Genomic DNA, 14,888 nt, shown 5'->3' on the forward strand with positions numbered 1-14,888 from the left:
CCTCACAGTCAGTGGTGGAAGTGAACCCCGATCAGTGATTGCGGGTGCTGTGGAGTGTCACACTAACTGCTACACTACCACGCCACCCAAATGACCACGCTTGTTTCCCCGCCCCACCACAACCCAAAGACACCGATTCCCAATCCCGTTCCTGTTCCAGTCCGAGTCTCCTTGTTTCCATAGAGAGACTCACTGTAAACTGGAAGAACAACTTATCTTCCACCTGTTGCAAAACTTACTTTCTAAATGGGCGTATTGAAACATTGAAACTTTCAACTTCAGGTAAACTGTGATGGTTTTCCATTGCCACGTTTGTGTCCCTCTCTTCACATTAGAGAGGATTTATGAAAATTAACCCGGGAATAAAATTGTTAACGTGAGTTGCATTTGGTGGCTCTGGGCCTGTACTCGCTAGAGTTTGGAATGGGTGGAATCTCATGAAACCTATTGAATATCGAAGGGCCTGGATATTTCCAGTAGTGGGAGAGTCTAGGACCAAAGGGCAGAACCTCAGAACAAAAGGACGTACCTTAGAACAGAGATGAGGAGGAATTTCTTTAGCTAGAGAGTGGTGAATCTGTGGAATTCATTGCTAGAGACAGCAGTGGAGGTCAAGTCATTGGGTATATTTAAAGTGGAGGTTGATAGGTTCTTGATTAGTAAGTGTCAAAGGTTATGGGGAGAAGGCAGGAAATGGGGTTGACAGGGAAAATAAATCGGTTACAATGGAACAGTGAAACAGACTTTATGGGCCACATGGCCTAATATTGTTCCTATGTCTTATGGCCTGTACATCTCATAATTTTCTAAAGTTCTAACAGGTTTCCCGTCACCCTCCGGCACTCCAGTGAAAACAACCTAGGTTTGTCTGACCTGGTAGTGCAGTGCCCTCTAATTCTGGCAGCATCCTGGTAAACCCCTTCTGCAGCCTGTCCAAAGCCTCAGCATCCTTCCTGTAACGGGGTGGTTAGAAAGAGGGGTCCCTCAAAGTTGAGTGGTTGAGAAGACCTATGGTGTCCAGTCTACATTAACTGGGCGATTCAGTTCAAGAGCCACAAGGTAATGTTGCATCTCTGTAAAATTCTAGTTAGACCACACTTGCGGATTTATGCTGTGTTCTGGTGGTGTCATTATAGGAAGGATGTGGAAGCTTGAGAGAGGGTGCAGAGGAGATTTACCAGGATACTGTCTAGATTGAAGAGCATGACTTGTGTGTATACGTTGAGCAAGCTCCCTTTGGAGCGAAGGAGGATTGGTGGAGACATGACAGAGGTGTACAAGATGATAACAGGCACAAATCAAGTGAACCTCCAGGAACTTTTTCCCAGGGTGGAAATGGGCAATACAAGGGGCATAATTTTAAGTTGATAGGAAGAAAGTATAGGGGGGATGTCAGAGGTAAGTCTTTTACACAGAGCGGTGGGTGTGTGGCACAGACAGGGCTGGTGGTAGAAGCAGGGGCACACTAGGGGCACATGGATGAAAGAACAATACTCTACTACATTTTAATGGTTTTCCCAAATTATAACATGTTTAAACTTGGAAAAAATTAGCAGCGGCACTAACGACCCTTCGGTTAAATTTGAAGAAACTTGGAGGCCATTTATTCAACATTTTCATGTGATGTAAGCTGATCTTTTCCAAATCCTTCTCAATCACTTTTTGTTCGTGTACAGAGGAGCGGAGTTAATGACATAACGATCTTAACCGATGAAACATGGCAGCCCAGCTTTTATTTTGTTTTTGTTTTTTTTAGTTTAGGGGGACTCATTTTTCTCTTGTAAATTTTTTTTTGAATCTTTTTCATGTTGTAACTAAGAGATTGGGAGGCTTAGATTATACACGTTACTCAGAGTCTGTTTCCGTATATGTTAACTGTTATTAATGTAATCCCCATCTCTTTGTATCATTATCATTGTGTTTATCCACTTGAAAATCAATAAAAAAGATTGAGAGAGAAAGAAAGAAAGAAAGAACAGTGGAGGGTTATGAAGGATGGATGGGTAAGACTGATCTTAGAGCAGGTTAAAAGGGTGGTACAACATTGTGGGCTGAATGGCCCCTGTACTGTGCTTTACTGTACTACGTTGAAATTATCCTGGGCACACAGTGGACATGAGACTGCAATACTGGGATCTAGAGCAACACACAAAATGCTGGAGGAACTCAGGAGGTCAGGCAGCATTCTGTGGAGGGAAATAGACAGCTGATGTTTCAAATTGAAACTTTTCACCTGGACTGGGAGAATAGAGGGGAAATAGGATGAAACGAAGGGATGAAATTGTTACTGCAAAGGTGATAGGTGGATGCAGGTGAGGAAGAGTGACAGGCAGATGAAAGAAGAAGGGGTGGAGATAGCAACAGAGTCTTGGAGGTGATAGGTGAAGGTAGCAGAAGGTTGAAGATGATGGGAAAGAAAGATGATTAATGGCTGCAGATAGGGGAGGTGGTGTGGGCAGGTGGGAAGAGGATTCGGGAACATTGACTCACCACTTTTCTCTCCCAAATTCCAGGCTGGGCTCCTAGTTTCATATGCACTCTGGGCTCTCTCAAGGAACTTTGGGATCTTCCTCCTGTCCCGAGTAGTGGGTGGAATCAGCAAAGGGAATGTCAGCTTGTCCACGGCAATCATTGCTGACCTTCCGTCTCCCCAGGCACGCAGCAAAGGCATGGTAAGTGGCCAGGGAGGGGGTCTTGTGGTCCACTGCTGGAGTGTTATTATTATTTTTTAAATTTAGAGATGGTCTCCTCTGGCCCTTCGAGCCTCGCCACCCAGCAACCCCCAGTTTTATCCTAGCCTAATCATGGGACTATTTACGGTTGATTGAGAGGAAAGCAGAGCACCCTGGGGAAACCCATGTGCTCCGCTGGGAGGACATCGAAACCCCTTACGGAATGGTACTGGATTGAACTTTGATGCCCCAAGGTTTATTACCATTGCAGAAACTGATCTGCTACTGTGGCGCCCATTGGCATGCAAAGGCAGTTCTAGAGGTAGGCAGCAAGCGAGTAGGCCCTTCAGCCCAACACATTCATGCAGACCGACTCCTACCTCATCCAGTACCCACTTTGGTACATTAATAGCATTTAAAACACACCTCGATAGGAAAGGTTGAGGAGGATACAGGCCAAACAAAGAGATGTGAACTTGGGTCAGCATGGACTGGTTGGGCTGAAGGGCTTGTAACTGTGCTATATGACTCTTATTACCTCTGGCTTGCCCTATATCCTTCTATCACCCTACTTATTTATTTAATTTGGAGATACAGTTTGGAACAGGCCCAATGAGCCACTCTGCCCAGCACAGGACAGTTTGCAGTGACCAATTAATCTACTAATCTGTTGGTCTTTGGACTGTGGGGGGGAAACTGGAGCACCTGGAAGAAACCCATGTGGTTATGAGAACATACAAACTCCTTGCAGACGGCGGCAGGAATTGAACCCTGATCACTGGTACAGTAAAACGTTGTGCTAACTGCTGTGTTACCGTGCTGACCTGTGCCATGCCACCATACTGCATTTCCCTCCAATCCACAGCATTCCCATTGTACATTCGAGATTCACAGGCTGTTCATGTTTCTCAGCTTCTCCTTCTGACCCTCCTGTGTCTCCCTTCCCCCTCAGGCAATGGTTGGCGTGGCTTTCTCTCTGGGCTTCACCATTGGACCCATGATCGGAGCCTTCCTCGGGATGCGGGCTGGCAAAGACGAAGCCTTCTACCTCCAACCCGCGCTGCTGGCCATGGCCCTCGTGGTGTCGGACCTGCTCTTTGTCTTCTTCTTCCTCCCAGAGACCCTCCCGAGAGAGAAGCGGGTAAGCCGGGAGGAAGGGTGTGACGGGATTTGGAGCGCTTGGTCTGTGGGGTTCAGATGGTGCAGGGTTGGGGAGAAACCGAGGTTCAGAGGGGGTTGGAGGGGAGGGAATGTAGAGAGGTTTAAAGGTTGTCACGACGGGGCAGAGAGATTAGCCTCAATCCTGCCCTTTGGTACTGCTTGTGTGGATTTTGAATATGGAACAGTACAGGCCCTTCGGCCCACATATTGTGCTAACTTTTCAACCTACTTCAAGATCAATCTAACCCTTCCTTCCTACATATTTCATCCATGTGCCTGTCTGAGTCCCTTAAATGCTCCTAATGTATCTCCACCACCTCTGGCAGGGCAGTCCATGCAACTACCACTCTCTATATTGAAATAAAATCTACCTGTGACATCGTATCTACACTTTCCTCCAGTCACCTTAAAACTATGCCCACTCATATTAGCTTATTCTGCCCTAGGCAAAAGTCTCTGACTGTCCACTCTATCTATGCCTCTTATCATTTTATATCAAATCACCTCTCATCCTCCTTCACTCCAAAGAGACAAACCCTAGCTCACTCAACCTATCCTCATATGACATGCTCTCTAATCCAGGCAGCATCCTGGTAAATCTCGTATATCCTGATAAAGATGTGTGGCTTGGTGGGGTTGGGCTGGCGAATCTATGGCACGCGCACAAATTTTGTTGGCGTGCAGCATTTAAACCCCATCCATAATAAAAAAAAATGATTATTTTTACTGTCAGATGAAGCTGAGAATACCATTTTCTTACCCAAAAAAAGTGAGATGTTTTCACAAGAAATGACTCAGTCTGGCTTGGCTTCAGCTGGATGGTTGTGAGAACATGTGATGTTGGATAATGCATTTTGAAATCCTCACGGACCTGCTGTACCATCAGTACTTGGATAGTAAATGGTTACAAATACAATACTATTAAGATTGGTGTTATTTTTCAGTTGTGTTTTTAAAAGATTAATGTTTATAATTTTTTGAATAGGTTTTCTAAAGTGCTTCATTTATTTCAATGTCTCTGTTATATTTTTATTAACAGTAAGATAATGAAACACATAAATGAGCAACAGAACTTATCCTTTTTGCTTAAAAGCCCGTAATTATTGCTACTAACTCACTGGGTCCAATTGAACCTTCCCCAAGGGCTCTTCACCATGGTGTTGCCCATGGCTTTGTAGAGGGAGTGGACTCTTCTGGCTGCAGGTTCAAACCCCATGGTTCCAGACGTCAATTCTCCAAAACATACTGGTGCTAGTGGGATCGTGCTGTGTGCTAATTGGTTGCCATGGCTACACCATGGAGTCCACTCATCTGGATCCTTCACCGATCTGGGGCATGCTACGTATGTATTTAGAGACAGGGTGTGGAACAGGTCTTTCTGGCCCCAGGAGTCATGCCACCCAGCAAACCACCTATTTAACCCCTAGCCTAGTGACAGGATGATTTACCAGGCCATCAGATTGATCAATACACATTGATATGATTGTCTATCTGACTGTACATAAATGTATGCAAAACAATTATGTATACAATTTTAGTGTTGGGGCAATATCCTCCCACATTTCCCCTCTTTATTGCTTATACGTTGCAATGGAGACACAACATAAAGATCTTTACTCCCTTGGATGTAAGAAATAAAATAAATAAATAGATAGATAGATAAACAAATAAACAAACAGACAAATAAATAAATAAATGCAATGACCAATTAACCTACTAACCGGTACACGTTTGGGCCGTGGTGGAAGAGCGGTGCCCCGGAGGAAACCCATGTGGCCACGGGGAGAATGTACAAACTTTCTTACAGAGGTCACCACAATTGAACTCTGACGCTCTCAGCTGTAGCGGCGTCACGCTAACTGCTAGGCTACCGTGGCGAGCCAGGTGGTAAAAGTTGTTCCCAAAAATCCCAAGTTTGTTCTTTTTTCTGCTGTTGTTGTTTTGTAAGTTTAATGAAGAGTGAATGTCACATTCAAAGTGTAGCGTCTTGCATTGTTTCACTGACCAGCCATAGAACTGTAGAGTCATACAGCAAAAAGTCAGGCCCTTCGGCCCAGCTGGGCCATGCCAGCCATGGTGTCCATCTAAGCTAGTCCCATTTTCCCACCTGTGGCCTATATCCCTCTAAACTTGAAGGAGGGGTACAAATTGATAAGAGGGATAGATTGAGTGGATAGCCAAAGATTTCTTCACTGGGAAGTCTCTTCCAGTTACAGTATGTCAACCCTGAAGAAGTTTAAATCTCTTTCCACTGTGAAGTCTCTTCCAGGGCTGATATATTTCCTTTATTTAACTGTTCCATCTTCCCTGTAACTCAAAAACTAACTTGTTTTCTCTTCATTTCCCAACTCTGATGAAAGATCTTGGACAGGAAACATTAACTCTGTTTCTCTCTCTCTGCGGATGCTGCCTGACCTACTGGACATCTCTACATTGATCTGTTTTAATGCTAACGTTGTGTGTGCTGACTTTCCTCATAGATCTCCTCAGTCTCCTCCATCTTCCAGAATGCCGTGAACCTACTCAGCCCCGTGGCACTGTTCCAATTTTCCGCCATCCAACAAAGGAAGGACTCTCCCTCTCCAGAAGGTGCGTGAATATCCGATGACTCTCCCAGGGATCTCCTCTCTTCTTCTGTCTCCTACACATTAAGTCTGCTCCATCAGTGACAGTAAGTCAGTGATCCTTTGTGAGCTGCTTTGGAAGGTTACTTACGGGTTTTAAGCAATAACCAATTATCTTGAGAGTTCACCATATACTAACCCTGGTAGAAACATGTTACAATGATAGTGGATTAATTAACTAATTATAAAAATGAATAAGAATGTATTTATGCAAACCAGCCACCCCTCCAATTGACTCATCTACACTTCCCCTGCCACCCTGGACATTCTCTCCTCTTCTCATCCCAGACATTCTCTCTTCTCCCTTGCCCATTCGGCAGAAGATACAAAAGCCTGAAAGTACGTCCCACCAGTCTCAAGGGTAGCTTCCATTCTACTGTTATCAGACTAATTGTACGAAAAGCTGTATAACTCATCACCACCATCACTATGTGCTGTGTCATATGCCGTTGGCGATCATGGTCTAATTGGCAATTTTTGAAATTTGCCTTTTTCTGGGTAGTGTCTCTACAAGATAGATGATGCCAGTTATTATCAATACTGTTCAGAGATTGCCTGCCTGGCATAACCAAGACAAGTGATGTGCACCGGCTGCTCGTACGACCATCCATCACCTGCTCCCATGGCTTCACATGGCCTGATCAGGGGGCTAAGCTGGTGCTACACCTTCGCCAAGGGTGACCTGCAGGCTAGCGGAGGGAAGGAGTGCCTTATACCTCTTTTGGTAGAGACGTATTTCCCACGTGAAACTGATATTTTCAAAAGTTCCACCTGGTTCATTAACCATATAACAATTACAGCACGGAAACAGGCCATCTCGGCTCTTCTGGTCTGTGCTGAGTGCTTACTCTCACCTAGTCCCACCAACCTGCACTCAGCCCATAACCCTCCATTCCTTTCCTGTCCATATACCTATCCAATTTTACTTTAAGTGACAATATCGAATCTGCCTCTACCACTTCTACTGGAAGCTCATTCCACTCAGCTATTACTCTCTGAGTAAGGAAGTTCCCCCTCATGTTACCCCTAAACTTTTGTTGCCCCCTAACCCTCAACTCACTCTCAATGGAAAAAACCTATCCACGTCAACTCTATCTAAACCCCTCATAATTTTAAATACCTCTATCAAGTCCCCCCTCAACCTTCTACATTCCAAAGAATAAAGACCTAACCTGTTCAGCCTTTCCCTATAACTTAAGTGGTGAAACCCAGGTAACATTCTAGTAAATTTTCTCTGTACTCTCTCTATTTTGTTGACATCTTTCCTATAATTCAGTGACCAGAACTGTACACAATACCCCAAATTTGGCTTCACCAATGCCTTGTACGATTTTAACATTACATCCCAACTCCTATACTCAATGCTCTGATTTATAAAGGCCAGCATACCAAAAGCTTTCTTCACCACCCTATCCACATGAGATTCCGCCTTCAGGGAACTATGCACCATTATTCCTAGATCACTCTGTTCTACTGCATTCCTCAATGCCCTACCATTTACCATTATGTCCTACTTTGATTAGTCCTACCAAAATGTAGCACCTCACACTTAGCAGCATTAAACTCCATCTGCCATCTTTCAGCCCACTCTTCTAACTGGCCTAAATCTCTCTGCAAGCTTTGAAAACCTACTTCATTATCCACAACACCACCTATCTTAGTATTATCTGCGTACTTACTAATCCAATTTACCACCCCATCATCCAGATCATTAATGTATATGACAAACAACATTGGACCCAGTACAGATCCCTGAGGCACACCACTAGTAACTGGCCTCCAATCTGACAAAGTTATCCACCACTGCTCTCTGGCATTTCCCATCCAGCCACTGTTGAATCCATTTTACTACTTCAATATTAATACCTAATGATTGAACCTTCCTAACTAACCTTCCATGTGGAACATTGTCAAAGGCCTTACTGAAGTCCGTACAGACAACATCCACTGCTTTACCCTCATCAACTTTCCTAGTAACCTCTTCAAAAAATTCAATGTTTTGTCAAACATGTCCTTCCATGATTAATGTGCTTCAAAGAATGAAATCTGCCATTGCTACCTGGTGTGGCCTCTATGTGACTCCAGAACCATTAACGGATTCACTGTTAATTGCCTCTTCTGTTTGGGGAATTTGGGGATAGACAATCAATGCCGGCCTAGCTTCCCATCAATGAATAAATAATAAATCAGAGAATTAGACTCTGTTTTCCATTGATCCATTTCTGTTGTCCAGTTGCCAGAGTACTCTGTCCTGGGCCGAAGGTTGATTTGCTTTCACCACACAACTTCATACATCTTTTAGGCGAAGATCCTTCCTTTCCCAGGTCCTGAGGTCTTTGGAGTTTCTGTAGCCCTGGGTTCTTATATGATGGGGTTGCTAGCCAAATGCTCAACCCTCCTCTTTTTGTATCCATAGAGGAGTTTGAATGTTTCTGTGCATTATTTCTATTTTTAAGATCTGGGCATTTAGTTGCCTTTTGCAAATTGCCCTTGGAAAGAAGGTGGTGAGCCACGGCAGTCATTTTGGTGAAGTTATTGAAGTGTATTTGGGTGCTTTGAAAGCAGACCTCAGGGGTATTTCCTACACTGCGAATATGAAAAGAAAGAACCATAAAGAATGACTTGACCTGGCCAATCAAATTAAAGAAATAGACCAACAATATGCTCAAATTAAAAATCCAGAGCAGTACAAAAATTGAGTGGAACTCCAAACTAAATTTGACCTTATTTCCACTCACTTAATTGAATACCAAATCTTGAAGATCAAGAGCTGGTTCTATATTTGTGGTGATAAATCTGGTAAATTTTTAGCCAACCAATTAAGGGGCTTCAAAGCCAAACAACACATCACAAAAATTCGAATGGAAAACAGAAGCATCACCTCGAATCACTCTGAAATCAATGACACATTCAAGAATTTTTACTCCCGACTTTACACCTCTGAATCCCCAAATGATAACATTTTGGTCAAGAATTTTTTAAATAGCTTAAATATCTCTACGCTCTCTCCTGATCTCAAAATGAGACTGAATGAACCAATATCATTAGAGGAAATATCCTCAGCCACCTCATCACTGCAGAGTGGTAAATCTCCAAGACCTGATAGGTTCCCTGTAGAATTCTTTAAATCATTTTTGTCTCTGCTCTCACCTCATCTAACCTTGGTTTTATCTGATTCGTTTAAACAAGGTAAACTGCCAGCATCAGTTACCTGTCACTAAAAATTATAAAAAGCATAGATCACAAGGCAGAAATGGCTAATTCTAGGGGGCATAACTTTCAGGTGATTGGAGGAAAGTCTAGGGGGATGTCAGAGGTACATAGGTTTTTGCAGAGAATGATGGGTATGTGGAACGAGGCAGATATAAACTTCAAAGTAAATTTATTATTTAAGTACATATATCACTGTATACAAGCCTGAGATTAATTTTCCTGTGGGCATTCACAGTAAATACAAAGAAACAAAATAATTATAATAAACAATAAATATCAAGAACATAAGATGAAGAGTCCTTGAGAGTGAGGAACAATTCAGTGTTGGAGTGAGTGACTGTTTTCTTCCTCCGGTAGTCAACTTCTCAAATCACTTCGTCACAGTAAGTGCAACTGGACTATAGACACTGAGGCAGGTTACCATATTTTTCTTAGGCAATGTTATATTTGCAGCCTGCTTGAAGCAGATGAGTACAACAGACCACTGAAGCGAGAGGTTAAAGATTTTGGTGAACACTTCAGCCAGTGGATCAGTACAGATCTTTAGTACTTGTCCAGGTACCCAGTCTGGCATTGGTGGTTCAGTGGTAGAACTCTCGCCTGCCAGGTACCCAGTCTGGCATTGGATGTTTTCCATGGGTTCACCCTCCTGAAGGATGCTCTCACATCGGCCTCAGAGACTGAAATTACAGGGCCATTGGGGGCTGTGGAAGTTCGTGAAGGTGCCTCCATGTTTTGATGGTCAAAGTGAGAGAATCCTTGTTGTCATATTAGGGTCATTTAAGATGAGCAAATGATTGATAGAGAAATGGAGGGCCATGTGGGAGGGAAGGTTGATCTTGGAGTAGGTTAACATTTGGCTTATTGTCACTGCTGTGCTATTCCATGTTCTATGAATTGAATTGATTTAATTCTTGCATCCATCCCACAACGTGAGGGAGTAAAAATCTTTACGTTATGACTCTGTTGCAATGTACAGACTTGTGAATTTAAAAGTCTAATGGCTTGTAGAAAGAAGCTGTTGGTCCTGGCTTTAATGCTGCTATACTGTTTGCCCGATGGAAGCAGCCAACATGGTTTATGGTTGGGGTGACTGGTGTCCCCAATGATCATCCAGGCCTTCTTTTTGTACCTGCTGCTGTAAATGTCCTCAGTGTTCATGTCCCACAGATGTGCTGGGCTGTCCATACCACTCTCTGCAGTGCCCAGTGATCAAGGTTGGTACAGTTCCCGTGCTGGGGGGGGGGGGGGGGGGAGGTTGGTGGTGATACAGCCAGTCAGGATGCTCTCAATTGTGCTACTGTAGAAGGTCTTGAGGATTTGAGGGCACATGCTGAACTTCTTCAGTTGCCTGAGGTGGAAGACAGGCTATTTTGCCACACAGCTGCTGGGTACAGTCCAGGTGAAATCTTCAGTGATGTAGGAACTTGAAACTAGTCACCTTCTCAACTGCAGTCCCATTGATGTTGATTGGGTGAGCCAGTCTCTGTTCCTCCTGTAATCCACAAGCAGGATGATTATTCTTAGGTTAATTATTTAGTGTTTAGGATAATTCTTCTTCTTCTTTGTTTTCTATAACAATTCAGGTATGAAGGCTCTGAAAGTCCTGGGGCTGGTGTACTTCCTGTACCTCTTCCTGTTCTCTGGACTGGAGTACACCCTCAGCTTCCTCACTCATCAACGCTTCCACTTCGACAGGTAAAGCTTTTATTTATCTATTTGGATATTATTGATTATCCAAAAAAATAAAATTCTGAAATAAAAATGCCGGAAACACTCAACAGGTTCAGCAGCATCTGTGGAGAGAGGAAGACGGGCCACAGGAACTGGGAAAGTGAGAAAATAAGTCATGTAGAGATAGTGGGATGAAGGGAAGATCTCTGGTAGGGTAAGACCAAGGTTGTGGAGGTGATTCCAATGTTTACCATTATTGCAGGAGTAGGAGGGGTAATAACTGGTAAAAATAAGGTATTGTTTGTGTTGATATGACAACAAGGAACCACTGATAAGATTCCAGAGTAGAGAGATGGGATGCAGTACAGAAGTTTGAAGATTACATTATAATGTGCCAATATTGTTCAACACTTTGGCAGTCTGAGGTATCTACCTGCTTTAATCAGGCTTCAGTTATACCGGTGCCTGGTAACCTGTCTCAATGACTGTCATCCAGTAGCACTTACATCCATTAAGATGAAGTATTTTGAGAGGTTGCTGATGAAAACAAATCAACTCCTGCCTGAAATCGACTTAGATCTGCTTCAATGCCATCTCATTGGCTCTTCACTCAACCCTGGAACATCTGGACAGCAAAGATGCATACATCGGAATGTTCTTATTCAACTACAGCTCAGTATTCATCATCATCCACAAAAAACTAATCAAGGCCTTGACCTCAATAGCTTCTTGTGCAACTGGATCCTTGATTTCCTCACTTGCAGACCCCAGTCAGTTCAAATTGGCAACAACATCTCCTCCTGGATCTCCATCAGCACAGCTGCACCACAGGCTTAGCCCCCTGTTCTACTCACTTTACACTTGACTGTGAGGCTAAGCACAGCTCAAATGTTAACTTGCAACTTTAAGTTTGCTGAAGACAGCACTGTCATTGGGTGGATCAAAGGTGACCATGATTCAGTTTATAGGAGGGAGATTGAAGATCTAGCAAGGTGGGGTCATATCAACAACCTCTTAATGTCAGCAAAACCAAGACTTCAGGAGGAGGAAACCAGAGGTCCACGAGCCAGTCCTCATCAGGGGGTCAGAGGTGGAGAGGGTCAGCAACTTTAATTTCCTCTTTATTATCAGAGCAGAGGATCTCTCTGGATCCAGCACGTATGTGCAATTATAAAGAAATGTTTGCAAACTTCTAAGGAAGTAGAGGCAACTCTACTTCCTTATAAGTTTGTTAAGATTTGGCATGGCATCAAAAACTTTGACAAACTTCTATAGATGTGTAGGGGAGAGTTTATTGATTAGTTGCATCATGGCCTGGTAAGGAAATACCAATGCCGGCTTCCATTCTGAGGCTGTGCCCACCGGTTCTAGACCGTCCCACTATTGGGAACATCCTCTGCACATCCACTCTATCTAGGCCATTAATATTCGGTAGGTTTCAATGAGATCCCCCCCTCATTCTTCTAACCTGCAGTGACTACAGGACCAGAACCATCAAACAGTCCCCTTACGTTAATCCTTTCATTCCTGGGATCACTCTGGTGTGTCTCCTCTGGACCCTCTCCAAAGACAGCACATTCTTTCTTAGTTAAGGGATCCAAAACTGCTCACAATACTTCAAATGTGGTTTGACCAATGTCTTTCAAAGCCTCAGCATTGCTTTTATATTTTAATCCTCTCAAATCGAATTCAGATACTGTGATTGCCTTCCTTACCAGCAACTCAACCTGCAAATTAACTTTTAGGGAATCCTGCACAAGGACTCCTGAGACCCTTTGCACCTCTGATTTTTGAATTGTCTCCCTGTTTAGAAAACAGTCTATGCCCTTATTCCTTCTCCAAAGTACATGACCATACACTTCCCTACAATGTATTCCATCTGCCACTTCTTTGCCTATTCTCACAATCTGTAAAATTAAGTTAGTTTTATGTATAATTAAGTATTTTAGACAGTAATGAAAACCTAGTTTTACTGTAATTAAGTCTGTATAATGATGTTATCAGAGAAATGTAACAATCAAAACTTAATTAGCTTTTCTGTGTAATCACATATGCAAAGAGATGTAAAAGGCTGTTCGAAAATTGTGTTTGGGTGGATCAGTTTTGTCTGGTCTCCTGGCGTGCACCAGTCTTCAATACTCCTTGTTCGGATGAACTGATGACACTGGAAGCATGAGTTAAAACAAAGCAATGTCCAGTAGATCTGGCAGCATCTATGGAGAGAGAAGAAGAGTTAACTTTTCAGGTCAGAGGATACAATGGTTCTGATGAAGAGTCTTTGAGCTGAAGCATTGATAGTGCTTGTCCTCCTGTGGATGCTGCCTGACCTGCTGAGCATTTTATGGTTTTAATTTTGGATCTTTCTGAAATTTAATCTTTTAAGTAATGTGGATTTTGTATAATTTTAAAGTTTCATTCACCAGTGGCAAGGCTGCATTCAATGCAAGTGTATTGATGCTTGAGAAAGTGGGGCTTTGCGGATCCGTTATACTGGGTAGGAAGCAGTACAGAATCTCCTGTTCTGACCATGTGGATTTTTATGACAATCCTTTTTGTTCTATGGCCAGATTTGGTTAGTGTGAGCTTTTTATTTCTGACTTTCTCAAACTACTGTCATAGGATTAGTTGTCTCTTTAAGGAGCCAGTAGTTGTCCTTACCTTGAGAATGCTTTGGTGACAACGGGTCCCCATAGGGTCTGGTTGACGAGTAACATCACAGGAACCAGCCTCCCTCCATGGGCCCCATCAAAGCACCCATTATAATTAAAGACCACACTCACTCCAGACAAACGGTACCTTCTCAATTGGGCAGAAGATACAAAATCCTGAAAGTACATAACACCAGGCTCAAGGACTATTAAATGGTTCCTAGTCAGGTAGGTTGGATTCTTGAGCTCACAGTCTACCTTGTTATGAGCTTGTGCCTTTATTTACCCACACAACACTTTCTCTGTTACTGTAACACTTCATTCTGCATTGTTATTGCATTACCTTGTTCTAGCACAACACACTGTTCAGTGTTCTGATCTGTACGGATATATAGAAGACAAGCCTTTTGCTGTGTCTTGGTACACGTGACAGTAATAAACCAATTCCAATCTAACCAGCTGGTTTATAGTCACACAGCACAGAAGCAGGCCCATGCTATAGGCAACTGGTCCATACCAACCAACATGCCCATTCAAGCTGGTCCCATTTACCCACATAACCAAACCTTTCCTCTTCATGTACCTGTCTAACTGTCTTTTAAATAGCGTTTTGGTACCTGCCTCAAACGCTTCCTCTGGCAGCTCATTCAATATACCCACCGTCCTCTTTTTTTTAAGAAATTCTTAAATGTTGACCTCTATAGGTTACCCTAGAGCAGGGGTTCCTAACCTTTTTTATGCCATGGACCCCTACCATTACTTATGGGTCCGTGGACCCCAGGTTGGGATCGCCAGCCCTGGAGTCTCCTATTTTCCGAAGAAAAGTTCCAGCCTGTCTAACCCCTCCCAATAACTCTGTCCCTCGAATCCTGGCAACATTTTAAATCCATGTAAGT

The 14,888-nt window shown here is 43.2% G+C and overlaps 1 protein-coding gene across 6 annotated transcripts in view; it reads left to right on the forward strand.

Moving 5' to 3' along the window:
- mfsd10 (major facilitator superfamily domain containing 10) overlaps positions 1–14,888 on the forward strand; it is a 43,476-nt gene that overhangs the window by 16,406 nt on the left and 12,182 nt on the right. For all 6 annotated transcript variants that reach the window (XM_059974157.1, XM_059974156.1, XM_059974155.1 and 3 more), the window contains 4 exons: positions 2,514–2,672; positions 3,625–3,813; positions 6,314–6,422; positions 11,257–11,368. In XM_059974157.1, the coding sequence (XP_059830140.1) occupies positions 2,514–2,672; positions 3,625–3,813; positions 6,314–6,422; positions 11,257–11,368 (569 nt within the window). The remainder of the gene's footprint in view (positions 1–2,513; positions 2,673–3,624; positions 3,814–6,313; positions 6,423–11,256; positions 11,369–14,888) is intronic.

The sequence above is a fragment of the Hypanus sabinus genome, chromosome 7 (genome assembly GCF_030144855.1).
Source record: "Hypanus sabinus isolate sHypSab1 chromosome 7, sHypSab1.hap1, whole genome shotgun sequence".
Lineage (NCBI taxonomy): Eukaryota > Metazoa > Chordata > Chondrichthyes > Myliobatiformes > Dasyatidae > Hypanus > Hypanus sabinus.